The 22,428-nt window shown below is 41.2% G+C and overlaps 1 protein-coding gene across 1 annotated transcript; it reads left to right on the forward strand.

The window, feature by feature from the left end:
• Nucleotides 1–1,702: 1,702 nt before the first annotated feature.
• Nucleotides 1,703–21,854, forward strand: BMF (Bcl2 modifying factor). Its single transcript, XM_063293479.1, has 3 exons — nucleotides 1,703–2,020; nucleotides 3,222–3,385; nucleotides 20,917–21,854. The coding sequence occupies exons 1-3, from the start codon at nucleotides 1,705–1,707 to the stop codon at nucleotides 21,016–21,018; spliced, it is 582 nt and encodes a 193-aa protein (XP_063149549.1). The 5' UTR covers nucleotides 1,703–1,704; the 3' UTR covers nucleotides 21,019–21,854.
• The last annotated feature ends 574 nt before the right edge of the window (nucleotides 21,855–22,428 follow it).

Here is a 22,428-nt window from a genome sequence, read left to right on the forward strand (position 1 = left end):
GGAAGAAGCTAATAAGGATGGAAACTGTGTGCAGTGTTTCTTTAGCTGCCATTAGGAGAGGTGACTGATTGCCTTTTGCCCTAAAGAATCACTGGAGTCAGGCAGCATATAAATATTAATTATTATTAAGTACCAGAGAGCCAGTTTGGTGTAGTGGTTAAGGCACTGGGCTAGAGGCCAGGAGATCGGGAGTTCTAGTCCCGCCTTAGGCACAAAACCAGCTGGGTGACCTTGGGCCAGTCACTCTCTCAACTCAAAGAAGGAGGCAATGGCAGACCACTTCTGAAATCTTGCCAGTTTTAGTCCAGGCAGTCGCTGAGAATCGGACACGATCGAACAGATTTAAAAAAAGGTGCGGTTTCATGTGATATTCATCGGTAATTCCAAATCCTTCCAACACTGCTGGAGTCTGAATGCAGAAAATGCCAAGTCCTAAGGCCCAAAGGCGTGCATGGTATGAATTTGTTTGGACTGGTTTGCAGAAATGATCTGTGCTGCTTTGTCACCCCTTGGAACTGGGTGGTGTGGAGTCAGAGTTCATGGTGAGTAATGGAAGGAGAGCAGCAGGAAAGCTGAGGGGTTGATGAGAAACAGTTGGAGGACCCTGGTGGCCCTAGCCTTGAGGACAATGAAAAGACAGTGAGGGATGAAAAGCATTGCTCACACATTGGATTAGCTTTTGTTCCAAATGGGGTGCTTCCAAAAGAGGGAGAGAACTTCAGCTAGTGTGAGCACCTTTGTCCAGATCAGCTAGGGATGAAAAACTAGGAATGATCCATCCCAGTTTCTCAGTCTAAGTCCCCTGTGCCTCTGGATATAACATACCAGTGTGTGTGTGTCTGGGTGTTTATATACACACACGCAAACAGAGAGGCATTCATATATAATATATGCCCACAGAGAGAGATATTGCACACTTTCCCTTAAATTTTACTTTTCTATACATTTTTTTAAACTGCAAATTGCATTGCAGAATTTTTAAAAAGCAAATGTGTGTGTGGTATATATTTATTCTGGCTCTGCTATGGATGTGGGAAGTATTCTCCCCATCTCAAGTTTAAGGTGGCAGATTTAGATCTTTAAATATTTCATGTCCAAGAGAGACCCATGGGAATTCTTGCATGAAAATGGCAAGAACCAGCCCTACTTGGATATATTACTTAGTAAATTGGAGTATCTTTCTTCCCAAAGGGAGTGTGTCTAAGTCCCGGGATCCACTGTCTCTATTATTTAGATTAACAAATTTGATTACAGTTTATTACAAAGTACAGTTTTCAGATACTGTACTTTGGGGATCCTCAAAATTGTGTAGAGAATTTAGACTACTACTTGTTGAGAGTAGGACACTTGTTAAAATATTAATGTGGTTATAGCCTTTGCATTCTAAAATAATCTTCCTGGAAGCTATTTTTCCCCTTCGACTTCCTTCATATAGCTGACCAGACTGTAAACAGTCTGAACTTTAAATGGCATTTTGTTCCCTACTTGCTTCAGAATTTTGTTGTAAAGAAGAAGGGAGAGCTCAGTCAGAGGGCCTCCTTCACTGACCAATTAACATTTTTTCCCCCAGATAGCATTCCCAAACAGCTTTGTGAGATAGCAGAAATCAAATGCATGTGTGTTTTTGCCTCTGCTATTCAATAGTGTTTTATCTATCTTCATAATGTTGTTGTTATTCTTATTAATTATATACTTGCAGGTGAAATGGATCCCGCTGGTTACCTGGAAGATGATTTTTCCCATTTGGATGGGCTAGATGATGACGTGTTCCACTCTGATGACTGTGAGCTGGTCGGTCAGTCCAGTAAGATGGCCTTTCGTGGCATTTTCACCCAAAGCAAACCTTACAACTGCCTTCTGGGGAGATTCCAGCTCTTCCCACTCACACATTGTTGTGGCCCAGGCAACAGGCATGCCAAACAACAGGACAAGGCAACACAGACACTCAATGCATCCTCTTCCAGCCAGGATATCATGTTACCTTGTGGAGTCACTGAAGAGCCCCAGAGACTCTTCTATGGTAAGACTCATCAGATGCTACTTGTTTCTTTGTCTACAGTAAAAAAAAGGCAGTGAACCACAGATAGAACCTGGTCCCTTTTTTAATGAATGATGCCATTCTTGAGCAAAGCGGCAATTGCTGCTGCTGCTGCTGCAGATACAATAGTTATCTCAGAATGTTTTGTCTTGCTCTGAATGAAACAGGTGCAAAGAGGTCCTGCTTCATGCTCATCATATTTTGTTTAGAGCAGGAGTGGGCAGCCAGCACCTCAAGACTACATGTGATCCTCTTCTTTCCCCACCAACATTTGGCAGCAATGAAACTTGCCACTGAACTTCAGTGCCAAGCCACTTAGAAACAGTCTTTATAATATGCAGGGCTAGGCTAGTTATCTAAAAAGAGTTGGTGTTAGCAAAAAATCAAAAAAAGTAGATGATTAATTAAAAATATACTAATGGTCTGCATCTTAAATGCAGAATAGATGAATTGTCCTCAATTGACATTTCGAGGAAGTGCTATAAACTGTCATTGCTTATAGACTGACAGTAACATCTCCGATAATGATTAGGAGAAAAATAATCCAAGTTGTCCTCGTCTCAAATTAATTGGGAATTTTAACTGCAACTCAAATTTAATTCATATGAGGGAGTCCATGTGTTGTGTAGTGATTATGGTTTTGAACTTGGGCTGGACATAAAGATCACTGATAATTTTGAGCTAGTCACTACCTCTCAGTCCAACCTTCCTCATAGAGTTGTGAAGATAAAATGAAGGGAACACTAGCTTTAGCTCCCAGAAGAAAGGTGGGATATAAATGCAATAATAAAACTAAATTAAATATCTATTAAAATATTCTTAGTTGCCATGGATATAATATTCTGAAATAGAATTCAGTTATATTGTTTAAAAGAGCCAGCTTGGTGTAGTGGCTAAGGCACTAGGCTAGAAACCAGAAGACCGGGAGTTCTAGTCCTGCCTTAGGCACAAAGCCAGCTGGGTGATCTTGGCCCGGTCCCTCTCTCTCAGCCCTATGAAGTAGGCAGTGGCAAGCCACTTCTGAAAAGCCTTGCCAAGAAAACTGCAGAGCCTAGTCCAAGCAGTCAAAACTGACTTGAAGGCACAACAACAAAAAATTGTCTTAATGGCATGCTGTTGATGGCAAAAAGATCATATATCATGCTACATTGTAAATGCCTCCTTTTTCTATGATATTTGGCAGGGAATGCTGGATACCGTTTACATGTCCAACCAATCGGTTTCACACTGAACCCACATCTCCAGGAGGAACCTCAGGAAAGTCCGCAGGAATTGCGTACCGAAGTTCAGATTGCACGGAAGTTACAGTGCATTGCAGATCAGTTCCATAGGCTTCACCTACAGAGGGTAGGCTGCTTGAAGAGCAAGTAAAGTAGGGGTAGCAGTAGGGCAACAGAATTAATTCACTGGGAAGAAGGCTTTATGAATATATTGATTAGCTGAGTAGTTTAATATGCTGCCAAGATGCTGAGAATGTGCTTTGTGTTAGCGTTGTTAATATACGGTTTGTTTCAACAACAGTTTGTTGTTTGGAACTGTTTTCTTGAAGTATATATTGTTTATAATTAATACTCTTTATTTGATTCTATTGTAATTTATTTACAGAGGTAGCTCTGCCTAACAGAAATACTAATATAATTATTATTTCTGAATGTAACGCTGGTTTCCTGTGTTAAGTTATGCTGCAGCTGGACCAAAAGTAAAATTTTTAGGGAGTTACAGTATAAAGAGAGAAGTAAGTTTGCTTCTGAATGTCTTCTGTTAAATGCTGTTGGACAAAGTATCAATGAAAAATCAATGAAACTGCAATGGAAAGAATCATACCTGCTCTAAGTGGTAGACGGGCTTAGTCCTTCTCCTGAGCAGTGTTCCTAAATATATACTTTTTCTTTTCTTTCTGCTCACCAGCTCTGCCACTCTGAGCCTTCCATTGTCTTCTGCTCCCAAGGACAACTTAGCGGCTACAAATACTTTTAGTGGTAGCTATTTACCCCCAATTTATCACTTCAGCAGTGGTGTTAGGAGAGAGAGGAAAGAACAAGGCCTCTCTGCTGTCCCCCTATGCTCTAAGGGGCTGGTCTTCTGTTTCCACTAGCCATGGAAAGGCAGAGCTATTTTCTGCTGACTAAGTCCATCAGCTGGATGGCAGGAAAAATAGGCAAGGCTTCCAGTATAGTTCTATAGTTCCCACCCCATCCAGCCAGATTTCATGCTTTGACATCTATTCTCAAACACAGGTCAGCCTTAAATACCATGAATAATCCAACTCTCTCCCCTAATCCCATGGGAATAAATTCCCTGAAGTATCCATCACTTTGGAGATTTGGTGTTGGTGTTGTCTTGTGAAACAAATGAAAGAAGCTAGCATGGGGTGATGTTTAAAACATGACGACACGGAAATGGTCCTTGTTCATGAAAAGCTTTGAGTGTAACAATAACAGTACTGAACATCTGTGTAATTCTCCTAAGTACCAAAAGAAGTCAGTGTAGTAATTGTTACAATAAAGTGAGTTAGTACCAAGGCCCTGCATCCTTCAAAACTGTTTTAAAACAAGTGTTTTGGATCTTGCACACTCACAGCACCTCTCTGCTCATCATTAAAGCAGCCAGACTTTTTCCAGGCTTTCTTGCAATTGTGAAAAAATGCTATCCATTCATTAACATGATTCTTAAAGTAGTAGCTGTCTCATAAGGAAGCCTGAAAAAAAGGCAGACTGCTTTTGTGAAGAGCAGAGAGATGCTGCACTTATGCACATGTGTGATCCGAAGCACTTCTCATTTGGAGTGCCAACAAGCCAGCAAGCCCTAATTAGTTCTAAGCTTCCCAGATTGCAAATAGATGGAAGTGTCTGAGACTGATAGAAGGGCTTGCCTAAAGCCACTTAGTAGACATATTCACATAACACACTTATCCCTGAAAATAAGTTAATTCAATAACCAGGTTTGCACAACACACAGAACCATAAATTAACCAAAAAAGCTGGGTGTGCCCAACATACCAAGCCACATAAAATAAAATCCAAACCAGCCCAGGATTAACCTTAAGCAAGCTTAGCATGTTGTGTAAATGCCATCTGTTAGGTTTTTAACTGATCTTGTCAAAGCATTTTGTATGAACATGGCCACTGAGTATTTAGCACAGGTGAGATCTGAATTTGGGATGGGAAGTCCTGCTACACTAGTCCGCCAACTCTGCTGGCGCTCCCAGGTGTCTACTGGCATCGTATTTATTTATTTACTTTGTCCCCGCCCATCTCCTCCCAGGGACAAAAAGATCTCGGTGCCAACCCATTCGTCAAAGGAGTGTTTGTTAGACTTTTTGATTAAAGATCTCTGCAAGGGAAGATATTTGCAGAAGTGAGAGGAGTCATCAGAAGGCTCACCACAAGCTTTTCTATAATTTATTTTATACAACATCCTAGAACAAAGAAATGAGCTGTAAAGTTCTGAGCATCTGTCCTCTCCTCTGTGCCTTTCTGTAGGAGATAATGACATCTTTGGGCACTGGGTGCTTTTTCTGCCCCTCCCTTTCCCCTCTCTCTCGCTCTCTCCTGTCTCTGTTCACCCCCACCATACTCCACTTCCCACTACTACTTTATAAGTTACCGTTGTGGTGGATTTCCCTGTTATGTGTGAAACCTTCTCAAACAGATCTCTCAGGCGGCTTTGTGGGAGAGCCAGAACTATCCAAGCCAGTTTATTTTAACCTACCCAGATTGATCTGATCTAGGCTTGGGCTCTTTCCATTCCAGCTGAGAAGAATTACATTCAGGAGCTTATCACTGCTGCGGTTCTGCTTCTCTTCCAAAGACGAGGGCAGGTTGTGCCACAAGGCCAGAGCTTTGGTTAGGGACCAATGAGATCTGTAATGAAGTCTACCATTTTTTTAAAAAAAAGGAAACTGGTGCTTTTATGAAAAGAATGTAGTTGTGGAAGATAAGAAATTCACTGGAGCTGTTTTAATGGATATAAATCAAGGCAGAGAAGTTTCACTGCCTGACTGTGGGTGTTTCCAACTGAACAGGAGTGGTAGCATGCAACCACTTCAGGAAGCTGTTGTGGATCTGGGTCATGTGGGGGATGGAACTAGGCAGCAGCTGCAGAGGGCTAGCGCTTTATGTTACAGCCATTGCTATTTCCTATAGGAACTCTGGCAGCTGCCAAGTTCTTGCAAATGCAGGATTCGCTTAGAGAGGAAAGGATGTGTGTATACATTCACTGTGGCTAGAATTCCATGCAGTGCCAGATGTTCAGATTGCTCTATTGCTTTTCCTACAACCTTGAGCTACATTTTACTTATCCCCCCCTTTCTCCCAGACTTCTGCCTAGAGTTTTTGAGATGTAGCTGTACTTTTGCAAAGTTTTGGGCGGGGTGGTGGTGATTCTAGACAAAAGAATGGCACCTCTGGTTTTGCGTTCACCAAAAAAGAACAATTTTGCCAAAGGCTGTGAAAAAAAAAAGAATTTACTGGAACAAAAGCAATTCCTCAAGTGCTGGGGTGGTATTCTAACTTCTTGCTTTTGGTAAACGTATGAACTCCATATGTTTGCTAGGTGAGGGAAGAATTAATCACCTCCCTCTCTCCTCAAATCTTTTGGGCATTATTTTTCCCATCCTAGATAGCATTCCATCAGCATCTGTCCCTAATGTCAGTTCTGGGGTAGCTAACTTTGTTTAGAGTGGCAAAGGTTAACAGGGCTTTGTTTTTCCTGTCAAGAGTCCTGAAGGGAAGCCGTAGAACTGGTTGTAACTTGACCCGTTCCATCTGGGGAGTGCAGCTATCCAATGTCTTTGTCTGGGAAATGTGTCCAAGAATGCCCCAGGGGAAAAAAAAGGCTGTAACCAAAAAAAGAAATGTGGGTCTTCCCCTCCCTTTTCTTCAGGCACCACGTGTGTGTTGCCGTGGCACCAAGAGCCAGTGAGGAACCACTGCAGAGGAGAGTAGTGTAGGAGCATCGTGTGTCAGCCAAGCATGTGGGAGAGTTAGTAAACAAAAGCGTCCCTCTTTACTACGACGAGCTAAGGCAGGCAAGAGAGGAGGAGCTCTTCCTTTTTCAGCTGAAATAATGGAGTGGGATAAAGGAGGAGAGAGAGTGCAAGCTGACAATTCCTTCTCTCTCTCACACGCATATGCACAAACTCCTTATTTTAAGCAGAAGGTGGGAAAGAAACAGTGGCTCTGTTATCACTCAATCATCTTTCCTCAATCAGAGCTTCCAGATATGGTGAGACTTCAATTCCCTATGTTCTCAACCATTCTGGGGAGAAGGTTCCTAAAGGTTCTGGAAGACACCAGTTTGGCAAGGTCTACATTAAAGGATTCCTACATTAAAGTACAGAAGTGGGGAATCTTCTTCCTTGTGTGGAGCTAGACTGAAGGCCACTGCAATATTTATTTATTACTAAGCTTGTGCTGGTGGCTTTATTCCTTTGGCCATTTTTCCTCTCGAGCTGTTGAACAACAGAGTGGTGTCCAGTACATTTCTGAGAGATTATCAGTGACCAGAACTGTAACTTGTCTATTGGGTCACCTCAAAGGGGTGTGGTAGCATTCAGACTGCACTACTGAGTAAAAAGGAGAGAGCATTGCCTTAGAACTGGTGTTCTTTCCTATGTAAATGAAAAGAGGAATGCTTCCTCTATGAAGGTGCTCGCCGCCTGCAGTCATGATAAGAATAAACAGGGAAACATCTGCTAAAATTTAATATACCTCGTACCTTCATTAAGCATTGCAGCCCTTATTAAAATGGACCAAGAAAACCATTCTACTGATACACAATTGGAAGATAGAAAAAAAAGTTGAGGAAAGAGATGGCTTTTTTTTCAGTAAAATAATTTTTTAAATGACCAGATGACCATCCATTGAGCATGAATGGGTAAAAACAGTCTTTTCTACCTTGTGCCCTGAAGAAGTCCTACAAGGCTGAGATAAAAATCCACTTTTATTTCACATTCATAGTCATGACCATCCAGTAGGGTTAAGGATAGACTTGAATTTGGATTTCCTTGTTCCTAGATCAATACCTTAATCCCTACACCAGCCTCAATAACAAATATTCAGAGTTTATCTGATTCTTTGTTTTAAGTGTACATTTCCATAAAGTTATGTGTACAAGCAATGTTAAACCTGGACTTAGTTTTATCTGTATGAGACTCTGTGAGCCATCCTCTTCTTCTCTTTCCTTCCACCTTTCCCAGCAGTACAGCCTTCTCTAGGGAGCTGGGTCTTTGCATAATGTGTCTGAAGTAGGATAATTTGAGCCTGGTCATTTGTGCCTCAAGTGAGAACTCTGGGCTGATTTGTTCAGTGATCCATTTGTGTGTGTGTGTTTTGCTGTCCCCAGTATTCTCAAGAGTCTTCTCCAACTCCAAAGTTCAAACCATCAATACTTCAGACTTAATCTCAAGTAATGATGCACCCCCTTGCAGCCCGTGAGTACAATTCTAGCAAATCAAATCACGGTTAAGCCTTGAGATCATGTTCACCTCTCCTTCTCTAACTGGATCAAAAGAAGATACAAATTATGATGCATATTCAGTTTCCTGGATTTCTGGCCTATGAATTAGGAATCAATATTTAACACAAACTCCAATTAAACAACTGGTTTATTCAGCAGTTGACTAGCATTTGTGTTAAACCTAAGCCATACATAATTTGTATTTCTCCTCCCTGCCAGGAAGGTGGGGGGGAGGGAAGTTGGTTTGCTTAATACTTTCCTGATGTTTGCAGAGATTCCAGTATAGATGATTGATTGATTATGTGCCATCAAGTCAATGTTGACTCTTAACAACTGCAAGGATAGATTTCCTCCATGACAATCGGGCCCTAACCTGGTCTTTCAGGTCTTATAACAGTGCACCCATTGCCATTGTAATTGAGTCCATCCACCTTGCTGCTGGTCATCCTCTTCTTCTCTTTCCTTCCACCTTTCCCAGCAGTACAGCCTTCTCTAGGGAGCTGGGTCTTTGCATAATGTGTCTGAAGTAGGATAATTTGAGCCTGGTCATTTGTGCCTCAAGTGAGAACTCTGGACTGATTTGTTCAGTGATCCATTTGTGTGTGTGTGTTTTGCTGTCCCCAGTATTCTCAAGAGTCTTCTCCAACTCCAAAGTTCAAAGCATCAATTCTCTTTCTATCCTGCTCCCTTAAATTCCAACTTACTCTTCCATAGAGTGTCACAGAGAATACCATGACTTGCACTATTCTGATCTTTGTAAGTATTAGACACATCACAGCACCTGAATATCTTTTCCAACAGCATAGGTGGTTAAATTCTTAATTTTATGTAATGACATGAACTTCCTGTCTGAAGATAGAAGTACAAAGGGCCAAATGCTGGAAAATAAGACTTTTTAAACAATTTCTACTCCCCTTTTGGTATAGAGTAATAGTATGTTAAAGTCTATGACACAGTCATACTCCTTCTGTAGTCTGTCTAAGCATGCTAACCCATTTTTAAATTTACACGCTGAAACTTCTTTTAGTCATTTGGAGATAGACAGACTTCATTCTCCTTCCCAGCCAGTCGCAGGACAGTTTTATTATTTATTTAAATTTGTTATAGCTGCCCAACTCCAACAAAATTTTTGAATCCTGTTACGATACAGATAAAGCCAGTTTGGTATAGTGGTTAAGGCAGCGGGCTAGAAACCAGGAAATCGTGAGTTCTAGTCCTGCCTTAGGCACAAAACCAACTGGGTAAACTTGGGCCAGTCACATTGTCTCAGCCCTAGGAAGGAGGCAATGGCAAACCACTTCTGAAAAACCTGCAAAGAAAACTGCAAGGACTTGTCCAGTCAGTCTCCAAGAGTCAGACACAATTGAATGGATTAAAAAAAAAAGGATACAGATATTCACAAAATATGGAGAAGCATACTAGCTGATTTTATTGTGCCAATTCAAAGTGAGGCCTGCTAAATTCATCACATCAGACTTAATCCCAAGTAATGATGCATCCCCTTGCAGCCCATGAGTACAATTCTAGCAAATCAAATCACAGTTAATCAAAGTTTGTTCTGTTTAAGAAGAAAGCAGAAGTAAACAGTTTTCCCCTTGACTTTCTTGTGGCTCCCCGGCTCTTACTTAGTAGACTGGGAGTCTATAAAAAACGGAGGCAGTTTATTTTTGCAGTATGAGAGTGGCATAACTGTCAATAAAATCCAGGAGACCCGACTCCAGTCTCCAGCTCTGGCCCCTGGATCTGGCTGAGATAATGCTTCAGGACTTCTGGGAGGTTTATGTAGAAAATGAGTTGTAATTGAGAGCTGTATATATTGACCAATAAAAGTTTACAGTGGTGAGGCAGGGAGGAGAAAAACACAAACTGTTAAGTTCCTCCTGGCTTCTGCAGCAGCAGGAGAGGCAAATAAGTCCTATCCCTTTAAAGGGGCTATTGCCAATACAGCACTGCACCACTAAACAGACTCAGAAGTTTTATTCTCCTCCCCCAGCCCCAGGGCTTGTTTCTCTTGCCTTCTGTTGCAGTTTTTTGCAACATGTTTCTTGTCTCCCACGCAATCCCCTTTTAAAAGTTGCTTTTACTAATTCCGATTAGTTTGTATGGTGCAATGCAATTCCAAGGAATTATGAGAAAGGACTTTGCCTTGGAGCAAGTCACAATCATTAGAAATTGTCTCATTTGGGGCTGCTTGCAAGTTTTTTCTTTTTTCTTTTAATTAGGCATGGGGAGGGGGGAAAACGTTCAGGGCATTCTTGTACGCACAACTGTGCGTGAGAAAGGTAGAAGCTTAGCAGAAATTTTTCTGCGGCCAGCACTGTTTAAATCATTTTCTAGATTTAGTAACTGAGTCATCACAACCGCTGACAGAGAGGCTGAATTAATGGAGACTTCATTGTTACACCTGACTGGTTGGCCTTTGTGTGTTTCTAGCAGGCACCTTCCAAAGATTTTCTCAGTAGTGTCATCTACTCAGTATTAGTACTAATTATATATTTATGTTTTTAATTTTTTAGGGTTTTTTTAGTTTTATTAGCTGTCTCAATCTGAAGTTTTGGGCTCCATATGTCTCTTTATTAGAAGTATGCACTGAGAAAGACAGATCTCTTTTCAAATTTACTAAAAGATCCCTATCCACCTGTTTCTTAGGAGTAAAAGGATACTTTTGCCCATGGTTTAAACAAAGTGCTTGTGAATGTTTGTTTCTTTAGCAGTTTGGTCCTTGCAGGAAAAAAAGATCAGTGTCTAGCACAGTGTTTCTCAACCTCAGTAACTTTAAGATGCTGGCTAGGGAATTCTGGGAGTTGAAGTCCACATGTCTTAAAGTTACTGAGGTCGAGAAACACTGGTCTAGCACAATAGCAAGTTGTAGCAATGGCAAATTTGAATATTCTAAAATATTACAAAAATGATGAACTGTGGTAAAAATGCGTAAAGGAGAGGCATTTTGAGAGAATGCAGTGAATGGGTGTATCTCATGAGCTTGTGGACATGGAACTGACATTAGTCCTTCACACTTGGTTTGATTCTTGTAGAAGCAGATCCAACATTTCCGTAAATGTTTACCACAATGGTGTGTAATGTGTGGATTTGTTTATAGATCTGCCACTGAAAATATTTGCAAAAGTGCCTTTTCCTGGCATTGACTCCCCATCCTGTAAAGATCATGATCCCTACCTTTAAAATTATTTCCTGTCTCTTGTCAACAGCATGGACTCTTGCCTTGATTTCTCCTGGTGCTTTGTCCTTCCTCCTTCCAGAATCTCATGTTTGCATCCAACCTCAGCTGCTCTTTGCCTTCCTAGCACCTGCTCTGGACCACCCAGGGTCTGCGGCAGCCATCCATAACCTGGCTGCCTCCAGACATGTTGTGAGTAGAGCTCCCATTCGTCTCCAACAGTCGCCCATGCTAGAAAGGACACCGGGTTAGGGAAGAGCAGCTTTAGGGGTTTTCTTCTGTTCCTTGTTGTCTTCCATCTACTTCTGCTTTGCTGACATCTTTTCCCTACCTTCCCGTTTCAGTAGCTGCTGACTTCTGCTCACTCTTTCCTTCATCTCTGGCATTTGTTTCTAGAGTTGATGTTAAGAAAGAGAGCTACGTTTGGGCCAAACTCCAAACTGCTTTAGAATAATTCCACTATTGAGCATCTTATTCTTGCTCAATGTTGTGCTGTCCCTATCTCATAGCATCATTGTGCATAAGGGATCCGAAAGATCATCTAGTCCAACCTTCTGCCCAGTGCAAGAATCTATTGCTGCTGCATCCCTGGAGGATGGTCATCCAGCCTCTGTTCCAACAAAGGAGAGTCCATCAATATCAGTTTTTGTCTCTTGATCAACTATTAGAAGAGCTGTATTGACCTCTAAGAATGCTTGTCTAAGGCAGTGTTTCTTAACCTTAGCATTTGCTGGGGGATTCTGGGAGTTGAAGTCCATACATCTTAAAGCTACCAAGGACACTGGTCTAAGGCATTCTTAGAAAATGTTAGTTGATCCCTGAATCAGTTTTCTTCTGATTGACTCTGTTATTAAAAACTGGAAAATTCCTCCAAGAATAACTACTAGATTTACCTGAAAGGACAATAATCAGGAATTCAAAATAATCCTCCCCCACAAAAGGAAGTTTTGATAGGAAAAAAATTACAGATGCAAACAAAAATGCTTCTTAACTTTGTCAGCCTAGTTGAAACCAGTCTGAGATGGTTTTTCCTGTGATAAATGTGTGGGACTATAGCTAGGACAAAAATGAAAATCAATCAGACTGAAATCAGTATTCATATTGAATTCCTAACTATTGATTAACATGAATTGCCTGTACAACTGCCTCTAATCTCATTTGATCCCCAGTTCACCCAAGCCACTCTTTTGCATAGAGGCACAGAAACTCAGTCACCCACATTCATGCATATTCTCCTCCTTCCAGCAGAAACAGTTAAGGTTGCAGAAACAAAGGCAGGATGGAGGGGAGGGGAGGGGAGGGGAGGGGAGGGGAGGGGAGGGGGTAGCTGCACTGGGGGGAAAAGAGAGGGGAAATTGAAAGAAAGTGAGAGGAAGTAGCTGGACAGGGAAGGATAAGTCTTAATATGTACTGAGCTGGACAGCAGGGACTGTAATGTCCAGAATTTTGGGGAGAAAATCTGAAAGAATTTGCAGGAAATCAAGCTAGAAGGACAGATCCCATTTTGATTTTAAGAAGAAAGGCTCCCCTTCGTCCCTTGTGTTTTACTGAGGAAAAAGAGGATGGCAGCAGTTTAAGTAAAGATGCAAATTAAAAATACAAAACAAAACAGGGATGCTTAAAATAACAGTGAGTGAGTTATCATATTGAAAAGAGAGGTGAGATAAAGAGCAGTAAGATGGAAAGAAAAGAGATTATGTGAACATACTTGCACTTCAGAACGTTACTGTTCTGTTACAAAATCATCCCAGGTGAGAAAAGTAGTGTTGTGGGAGGAGAAGCTCCCAGTGTTTGAGGGCCTGCAAAATTGTCATGGGTGGCATCACAACATGGCCATAGTGAGAGTCTGCCTAGTTAGAAGGGCCATTTGGGTGTGCTAGACACTGCATCCAAAACAGTTTGAGTCTGGTTCCTGAACTTCAGCACACATAGCAAAACAGAGAAAATTGATGGTGCTCAGAGCTGTATTCCAACCCCACCTCAGAAACACCAAGGCTAAAATATCTGACATCCAAACCAGACACTCCAGAAACACACACAGAGATTTAGTTCCCTAAACTTATCAAGTGGTGGCCAACCTCTTCTTCTTTTCTTTTCTACAATAAAAAGTACAATAACTTTAACTGGTTAGGTGTGCTTAAAATGAGCATGTCACAAACTTTCAGATGTTCTGTTTGCAACTGTTCCATTCCAGTAACAGTCTCTGGACCAGAGGGGAATCATTTGGGGGGGAAGGAAAGAGGGGAGAGGCAGATGAAGTATGGAGCTTTGCTCTCCAGACTCTTAATGTTAAACAAACAAAATAGCAATGATAAATTAATAAATTAGGAGGATGGGAGGGCTCCTTTCAGTGCCCTGGGAGATGGCTGTGAACACTGAGCTTCTAGGAGCCAAACACAATTGCCAGAGAGTGTTGAGTCTACCATAATCTCCTCCTTGAATATATTTTTGATAGAAGAAAGCCACTGCCAATCCTGACTGTGATTCCCAGTGCTGATGGTCAATAGGAAAACCATCTGGTAAGCTGCAAGCATAAAAAATGTGAGTCATTATTTTCCTTAAAGCCTTCCCTTTGGCATTTTGTGGCATTCCCCGAGCCAATAAACTGTGGTAACCACCTTTCTGTCCCCTTTTACATGCCCTTATTCTGAGAATAAGTGAATTCACCTGCTTGGGAGGGTCATATGCATGCATTCCACAATTTAAACCATTTGAAAAACCCTCATCTTCTAGTTCCAGTTTAGCCCAGTCAAAATGCTATGGCTTGCAGTAGGAGCACTGAGTTCTTGTACTTCCTTTTTCTGTTTTGCAAATGGAAAAGGGAACTAAGCAAACCATTTAAGTTACACAAGAGGAGATGCTGCAAACCTGGGAAAATGGGGGCGGGGGACAGCAGTCATCTCTTCCAAAGCAAAGTCACCTGGCTCTCGTTATGCTGCTCTTTTGCTATCAGATCCAACCCATAAAAAGGGGTACAAATTATTTTTTACTTTGATCAGCAAGGTCTCCAAATAACGGCTCATCTGCAGCAAGTACCAGGAGTCTTTTTCACTCAGTATTTCTTCAAACAGCTCAGAGAGCCTCCATCACACAGACTCTGCACAAACTTTTCTTTTGGCTAACGAAGCTAGGCATCTGCCCCTTCCAGACCCTGTTCGGTTCTTTCTGATTTGCACTATGTTGCTCTGGAATGGTTGGTGGCATTCTTCCTAAAATAATCATCAGGCATCAAATAAAGAATCATGTTATGATTTTTATGTAACACATGAATTTGCAGCATCTTAAGAAGCTCTCACTTTTCCTTCCCAGCTGGCTTTGAAAAATTAAAAAATGGAGATCAATTAGCATAATAGAAAGTTTTTATCTGTGCTACTAAATCAATATTCATCTCAGTACCTTTTTTAATAGTAAGAATGGAGAAATACAAGGTTAACCTAGTCATTTGCCAGATACTTGAAGACTACTTTGGGGACTTCTGCTTTCCCTTATTCCACCCATTGGCCACCAGCTTCTTTTGCCATCTGGAATATATTCCTTCATCTGTTACTCTAGGGAATGTGAATTATTTCTTTGCTTTTCCTAACATCTAATCTGTTCTGTGGCAGCAGAGTATGCCTGTTCCACATACCTGGCAGGCAAAACTACTTTTCAAATTATGCAGCTTCTGGCTGCTGTGAGTGTTATATTTTGTGTAACATTGTATACTTATTTGTTTGCATTCTGTTGTCGAAGTCCCCTTGATTTCTTGTTCCATCATTGAGAGTTTCATTTTATGCTGCTGCAATTAAAGCTATAGGATGAGGGCTGACTCTAACATCTTTTTTAAACTTGGCTACCAGTTTTGAGGTAAAAATAGCCTGGTTTTTGAAGAGCAAAAATGAGCCAAATGGATTTGTGATATCCACTCAGGGAATACAAGCTCATCTTCTTGAAATATGTGATTTACCACACCAGATGTTTCAGCTGGCATTAAAGTGATGGAATGAAAGTATTTTAGATTTTAAATGTCTAGAAAAATGACTTCTATAAGTGAAAAAAAAAACTTAGGTATTTCATGCAGAATTATCACTTCATTCTGAACTAACTTCATCTGAAATAAAAATAATCTGTAAGTATACTTGAATGTGGTTGAACATTGGGCTGGAATAGCAGATCTTGTACTCTTGAGAGTAATTTTAAAAGCTGACTTGAATGACCACGTTCCAAAAGAGAAACAAAACATTTTACCTTTTGAAGAGCAGTGGTGCAGACCCATGTTCATTCTTTTATAGAGTGTCTATCCTTTTTTTACAATTACTGTAAAAGCAGTCTCTAAACAGGATACAATTCATTAACATAAGGTAAAAATAATCTAGCAAAGAAATATAGTTAAAATCTTAAATAACTATATAAAAAAACTCCAAAACATGGGATAACAACACCAGACTAGTTCAGACAAGTACAGTGGCACCAGTTTAAGGAAGGGAATTGCCAACTGAAACACTGAGGAGAGAAGCTGAACATCTGATGATTGTCTTCTTAAAAGGTTTTAATAGTTCCAAATATTTTTTAAAAGGAATATTGTTCCATGCTCCCACTTCCCCAAGTGATGAGCAGTTCTAATAGCCATTTAGCACACTTGAGTGCTGGCTTCATTTGAAGGAAAAGTTACTGGAGACTTAGGGCAAATTCATTGACTTAAGCAATAGAAAATCACATCTGATCTGTTGCCAAGATAGTCACTAGAATTTGAGCTCAGCTTGAAGGAGCTGTTACCTTTTCACTGATGTTGGGGCTACCTTTTGGGCTTCAAGGATCCAGACATCCTAAATGACAGGGTACAGACTTTTCTGTTTCTTTCTGATGCCATCCAGAAATGCTGTCTACATTTTTTCAGCCCAGTTATGGTAGCCCTACTAATCTAGAAGAAAAGTTAAATGGAAGCAAGTGGCACTGTGTTCTTAGCAAGAAGATGTGCTACACATCATACCCCCAAAGAGAGATCCACGTGATGCTTCCCATCTTCTTGCTAAATCTCTCTCTCTCTCTCTTGGGGGTTGGGGTCTTCTAGAATTGGCTGTTTTTAAAAAAAACTTGTATGTAATGGTCATACCACAACCTATCAATGCTTTTGGGAGGGGTGATATTCCAAATTCTAGGGGCCTCTCACACATGGAAGCCTCAAAACAGATCTCCATGTTTCCTAACAGTTAAATCCCTTTGAGAAAATGTCTCCCAGACATTTGAGGCATTAACAAGCATTTTACTTGATAAAATGTGCAATTTTACATTATTTTTAAGCATCATTAAAGTTTTGTAATCCTTATTTGATCAGTGCCTTAATATTCTAACATGGTGGTTTGCTGAGATCTATGTGCAAAACATTTTGCAGAAGAAAAGGCTCACCCCTGTTTCAGTTTGGATGAAGGGGCATTCAGGACATCAAAATAGAGGGCATAACCAGATGATTGAAGTCCTGCCTCTTTTTAATATGTGTTGCATGCATGAAAAAAGGGCTGAGGGTCCAATTGCTCAGTCACACCCACCTGGCATTGTTGACTCTCCTGCCTGGTTGTAGTAAAATCAGGGATGAATGAAACATTTCAATTCATCTGGCCTGAGAACACAGAATTGCTATTTGAAGATTTGCCACCTCCTCTGCTTCTCCTTGATTATTTTGTAAAATCTGTGTAACTCACCTTGTACTCATAGATAGCAGAGCACAGTATAACCAATAAAACAATCAACCTGAAACAAAAAATTATAAATAAGTCAGTAGACAAATCCCAATAGCTGATGAAACACTAAATCTTGAGTAGGTAGTTGAGAGAGAGAGAGAGGAGTGTTCCTGTTGCATTAAAAGTGGCCCATAATAGTATGGTCCTCTTTTAAAGAAGACAGGACATATTCATGGCTTTTCTCTTCCAAATATTTGAACAGGAAAAGCGGTAAATAGATGCACCTCCATGGTTTGTAGTATGTATATTTTAGGGCAAAATGACTTCTGAGATTCTTTATTTGCATGCTTATTTACATACCCCATTTTATATGCCGTTCCAATAATAACGTATTTCAGTGGGCAGAGTTGCCCACATGCAGATTTTGTGGTCATTGGCAAATCATATTGTGATACTCAACTCTGCTACATTATATTGTCTTCACAGTGTCAAGAGCCATTTACATGCTAATGTCATCATGTTCTCTATCACTTTTCCCCTTAAATTATGAAAATTGTCCTGCAGTCTACCTAAAATGCTGTAAGACCAGAGAGAACTGGCCATGGTCTTAAATCTAGTTACAATAGGTAGCATTTCTCAGATAGGCAGCCAGATATTGCTAAATGATTAAAAAAAAAAGATGGAGACAATACAGGAGACACAGAAACCAGTCTGTGGTTAAACATCCTAATGATAAGCCACTATCTGCAAAGTGCCCATGTGTTGGATGCAACTATAACACAGAAAGAACATTTCTGCATGTGTGGCAACGTAAGCAGGAACATTCTTTTCCTACATCACCAGAGTATCCAAATGACTGTGTAAATTGGCTGTGATACAAACGCACAGAAGTAGTAAATGCTCTGTAATCAATAAGAAACAACATTAGATGTCAAAGGGAATCAAGTAAATGTGAAACACAGATTTAGAAATCTTCATAATCCAGGGTTGGGGAGTGTAAAAGAAGCAAATCCAGATCACTTTCAGTAAGACTGACCAGTAATGATCCTTTCCCTCAAATGTTGCCATCTAGTGGGACCTAGGCTGTGTGCTTCCTCAGTAGCTACCCCTGTCCTTTGGAGCACCCTCCCCCCAAGATCTGGCAGGCCCCCAGGCTCCTAGCCTTTCAAAAAGCCATGAAAACGTGGCTTTTCTGACAACTTTTGGGGTAGTATGAGGCTGGAGCCCAGAAAGTTTTTTTGTGGATGTGTGGGGATGTGTGGCAGTTGGGAGCACTGGAAGTTTTCTGTACAGGTAGATCACTTACTGATTGCCTCATTCAGCGACCATTTGACATTATGACAGTGCTGAAAAAATAACTTTACGACCATTGTCCTCGTTTATGAGTTTCACAGCGTCCCTCGGTCACATGATCATCATTACAGTTCACATGCATTGTCCTGTGCCTGACCTGTTGTTTTTCTTCCCCCCTTCCTCCTGCAGAGCAGAGAGATTGGAGAGGAAGAGATTACAAAAGAATAAGCAGACACACAATGGGGAATGTACTGGGCTGTTTGCGTAGCAAGCTTGGGGCTGCCAGTGCCAGTGCATTGCTTTCGATGTGTATTCCCCATTGTGTGCCTGATTACTCTCTTGTAATCCCTTTCTCTCCAATGAATGTAAATTCAAACATTTTTTTCCTTCTTGCTAATTATCCCAGCACCCAGCCCCTTGAGCATTCCAAAGGGTGGGGGAGTGGTTAGGAGGCAAACAAAAGGGCAGGTGGGAAATTGATTAGACTGGTCAGTTTTGAGCCAGCTATCTTGTAATCCCTTCTTCTCCAATGAATGTAAATACAGACATTAATTCCCTTCTTGCTAATTATCCCAGCACTGGGGTGAGCATTCCAAAGGGTGGAAAAAGGAAAGCATAGTCACGGTCACATGATTTCCCACTTAGCAACTGCTTTGCTTAATGACAGAGCTGCCGGGCTCAATTGTGATAGCTAAATGAGGACTACCTATATTGGCTTTTAGTTTTTTATGTTTTTTATTGTTGTTTGTGAGCTACCCAGGGTTATGTCTCATAATATGGGCTGCTATATAAATCTTATAAATAAATCTGGAGGAAGTGCTGTTATTAAGAAAGGTGACACTTATGGATGAAAAAAGACTAACTGAGGTCTGGCTTCTGGATGAGGTAGACTCTGTGGCTCATGAAGACAAAACAATTCTGGAGTTGCCCGAGGGCCTTTATTTTAAAGGACCATTTCTCTAAATCCCTGCAGCATTCTGAAACATAAGGCAGGCACCCCATTTCTGAAAAGTATAGCCTTACAGAACAATGTTCATGGCTTTAGTTCTTCTTCCACAAGTAGATCCATTGGTGGAGGGGGCTGCAATCTAGCAGAGACTCTTGCTGATGTTTGAGGGCAAAGAAGCCTTCAAGCATCAATTCCCTTGATTCTCCTCTCTTCCCCTTCAGCAGCTCCCTGGACCATTTTCCATGCTCTGCTGGAGGACCGCCAATGTTCTGGAGCAAATGTTGTGTGGGAGGGGGGCGGGGGGGGCCGGGGGTGCTGTTAAAGGGAAGGTAGAATTGGGGGAAATTGCCTGTTTGACATAATGGGCATGGGACTCTGCTTGCTGGATCTCTAGATCTCTTTATATCAATGATGCCTCTGTCCTTTGACAAAGGCACATATCATACAAAGCGTGGATTGTGACATTTGAGGAAAGCTGAGCTCTTGCTAGTCCTATCTAAAGGTAGCAAAGTTAGAGTTTGAAGCCTCCCCACCCCCGGGCCAGATTCAAAATGTGTTGCTTGATAATGGGGACCTGAAATAACCCCTAGGTTTTTTGTTGGGTTTTGTTTTCAAGTGTGTTCTTGCTTAAGGTTTAATTGGCTCCAGTCAGTAGGAAAGGGCTCCAAGACTGATTATTTATGGCTTACTGTCAAAAGGAGCTATTAAAAAAGGGCAGTATTATCTTGGAGATGTTGGGAAGCAAAGCATGGTGGGGGGAGCGTGTGTGTGTATAGGAGTGTGTTTTCTTGTACTGGATAAAATCAGTTTTGCTGTCTCAGCAGTGTGGTTTAAATTGAAGATTAACCCTTTGACCTTCACAGTGTCAAATCACTTACAGATGGATCACCAGCTACACTTCTCTTCTTCCCCCTCTCTTATGTTTGCTGGAAGAGGGGGGTACTCTCCTTTAGGAAAAAAAGGGGGGAAAGAAGTTGTTTGTTCTTGCAGCTGGGCTATGAGACACTCAGAAGCCAATCTGATTAAAAACAGCACTTGGCTAAACTCTGCAGAATCCTGCAAAGAAAAAAAAGGGGGGGGGTAATCCTTTTGTGCACAATACATAAAGGGTCTGCTTTTTTCTTTCATAATATTGGAGCTACAATTATTCCTAGAGAAACTGCTAGTAGTCACATACACATACCCTGGGACCAATGCTTTTTCTTTAATATGGGTAGTATTGCTGGGATTAAAGTGCCTGTTCTTGAAAACAACTTTTTATTGGGATAAGTTAAGCTTTTGAATTGCGGCTTTAACATTTTATATGAGTAATCTTGTTTAGACCAATTTTCCCTTTTTACAGCACCAGCAGAACAGAAATCAGGTCTGGTGGCAGATCCTTCTCTTCCTCCATAACATTGCCTTGAACATGGAGGCAAACAGACACCGTGTGGGTCAGAGGTGAGACCTGCCCTGCCTCTTCCAGGTTCCATCCAGTCTGCTGGGAGCACTGAACAAACCCAGGTTACAGGTGTGTGTGCCACTGGACAGATGTGAGGTTCCTGTGAACCTGAGGTTGCTTGTTGTACAAAGGACCTGTTTTCAAAGGACTTGCCTTCTGACTCCCTTGTCTTCTGTAGTGGGGAGCTTTGGTCCAACACTGTTGAAGAAAAATCTTCCCAAGCTGTGTGGCTTGTAATCAAGGTGCAAGTAGGAGCTAATATAAGGAAGCTTTGGTTGAGTTGGTAATGGGCTGTTGGTGATATTCTAGGACTCATGTTGAAATGAGTTCGGGGTAACTACCAGATTCCTGATGAGTAAACTTTGAAAAAAATCTGCTAAGAAGCAATGGTGAAACAGCATATATGTATAACTGAATCCTAACATTTTAAATACTGGAGATACTGGTGTAAACAGGGAGTGAGTCTTGAAGAGTAACACACAATCATTACACTCAGGGGAACATATAGGTTTCCCTCCTGTCTTTCAACTAAAGTCAAGAAAATGAAATATAAGTAGTTCTTATCAAATGTAACTTTCTTTACTACTCTAAAGCTGCAATCCGTATAGCAGTAAAAGAAGCCAAACAATAGGATTTCTCAGATTTCCTTCCCTAAGGACAGAAAGAAAGGTTCGTCCTTGGAGAGAGAAACCCAAGGCCCTCCCCTAAGGCTGCAAACTGTCTGCAGCTGGTACTTCGAAGGTCTTTGGGGGGGGACTGCTAGTAGAGGCCCTGCTTTCTATTGTCCTCATATGCCAACATGCCTCTGAAGTGGGTAGAATCCCAGCAGCCTAGAGCTTGCACCATCCTCTTCTTCCCACTGGGGTCATTGGGAGGGACAAATGAAGAAAAAGCCCTCTGCTTTTGGGGTCCAGCTGGCGCAAGCCATCAGAACTACAGAAGAAGCCATTCACCTGCCTTGGTTTCTCTCTTTTCTAAGTTTAAACATCAAACAGAATTTGTTTAACTTAGCAGATAAAAGTGCCTTAATTTTACATAAACCCACATTACGATCATATTCAGTGTCAGAGATGGAGCCACGAACTACTGAATGCCCAATAGTACCTATTTTAGTTTTGCCATTTAGAAAAATTGGGAGCAAAAATTTTATCGGGAGAACAAAAAAATCATAAACCTTGCAGGAAAGAAGGGGAAAGCTTTTTATTGCCTGGACATCAATCCAAAGGCTTTTGAAAGACATTCTGCACCCTGGTTTCAGGCTTCTGGGATTTTCAGTCTTAGAGCAAGTGAGAACCCAGAGGAATTGGAAGGCTACTTATGCAGATATTTGGCAACATGCCTCCCAGCTTGCCTTCCTGAATACATTTGCTATTCTGAACTGTGTAGCATTACTTTCCCACTATAGGTAGCTTA

Source organism: Candoia aspera, chromosome 1, assembly GCF_035149785.1.
Source record: "Candoia aspera isolate rCanAsp1 chromosome 1, rCanAsp1.hap2, whole genome shotgun sequence".
NCBI classification, from domain to species: Eukaryota; Metazoa; Chordata; class Lepidosauria; order Squamata; family Boidae; genus Candoia; species Candoia aspera.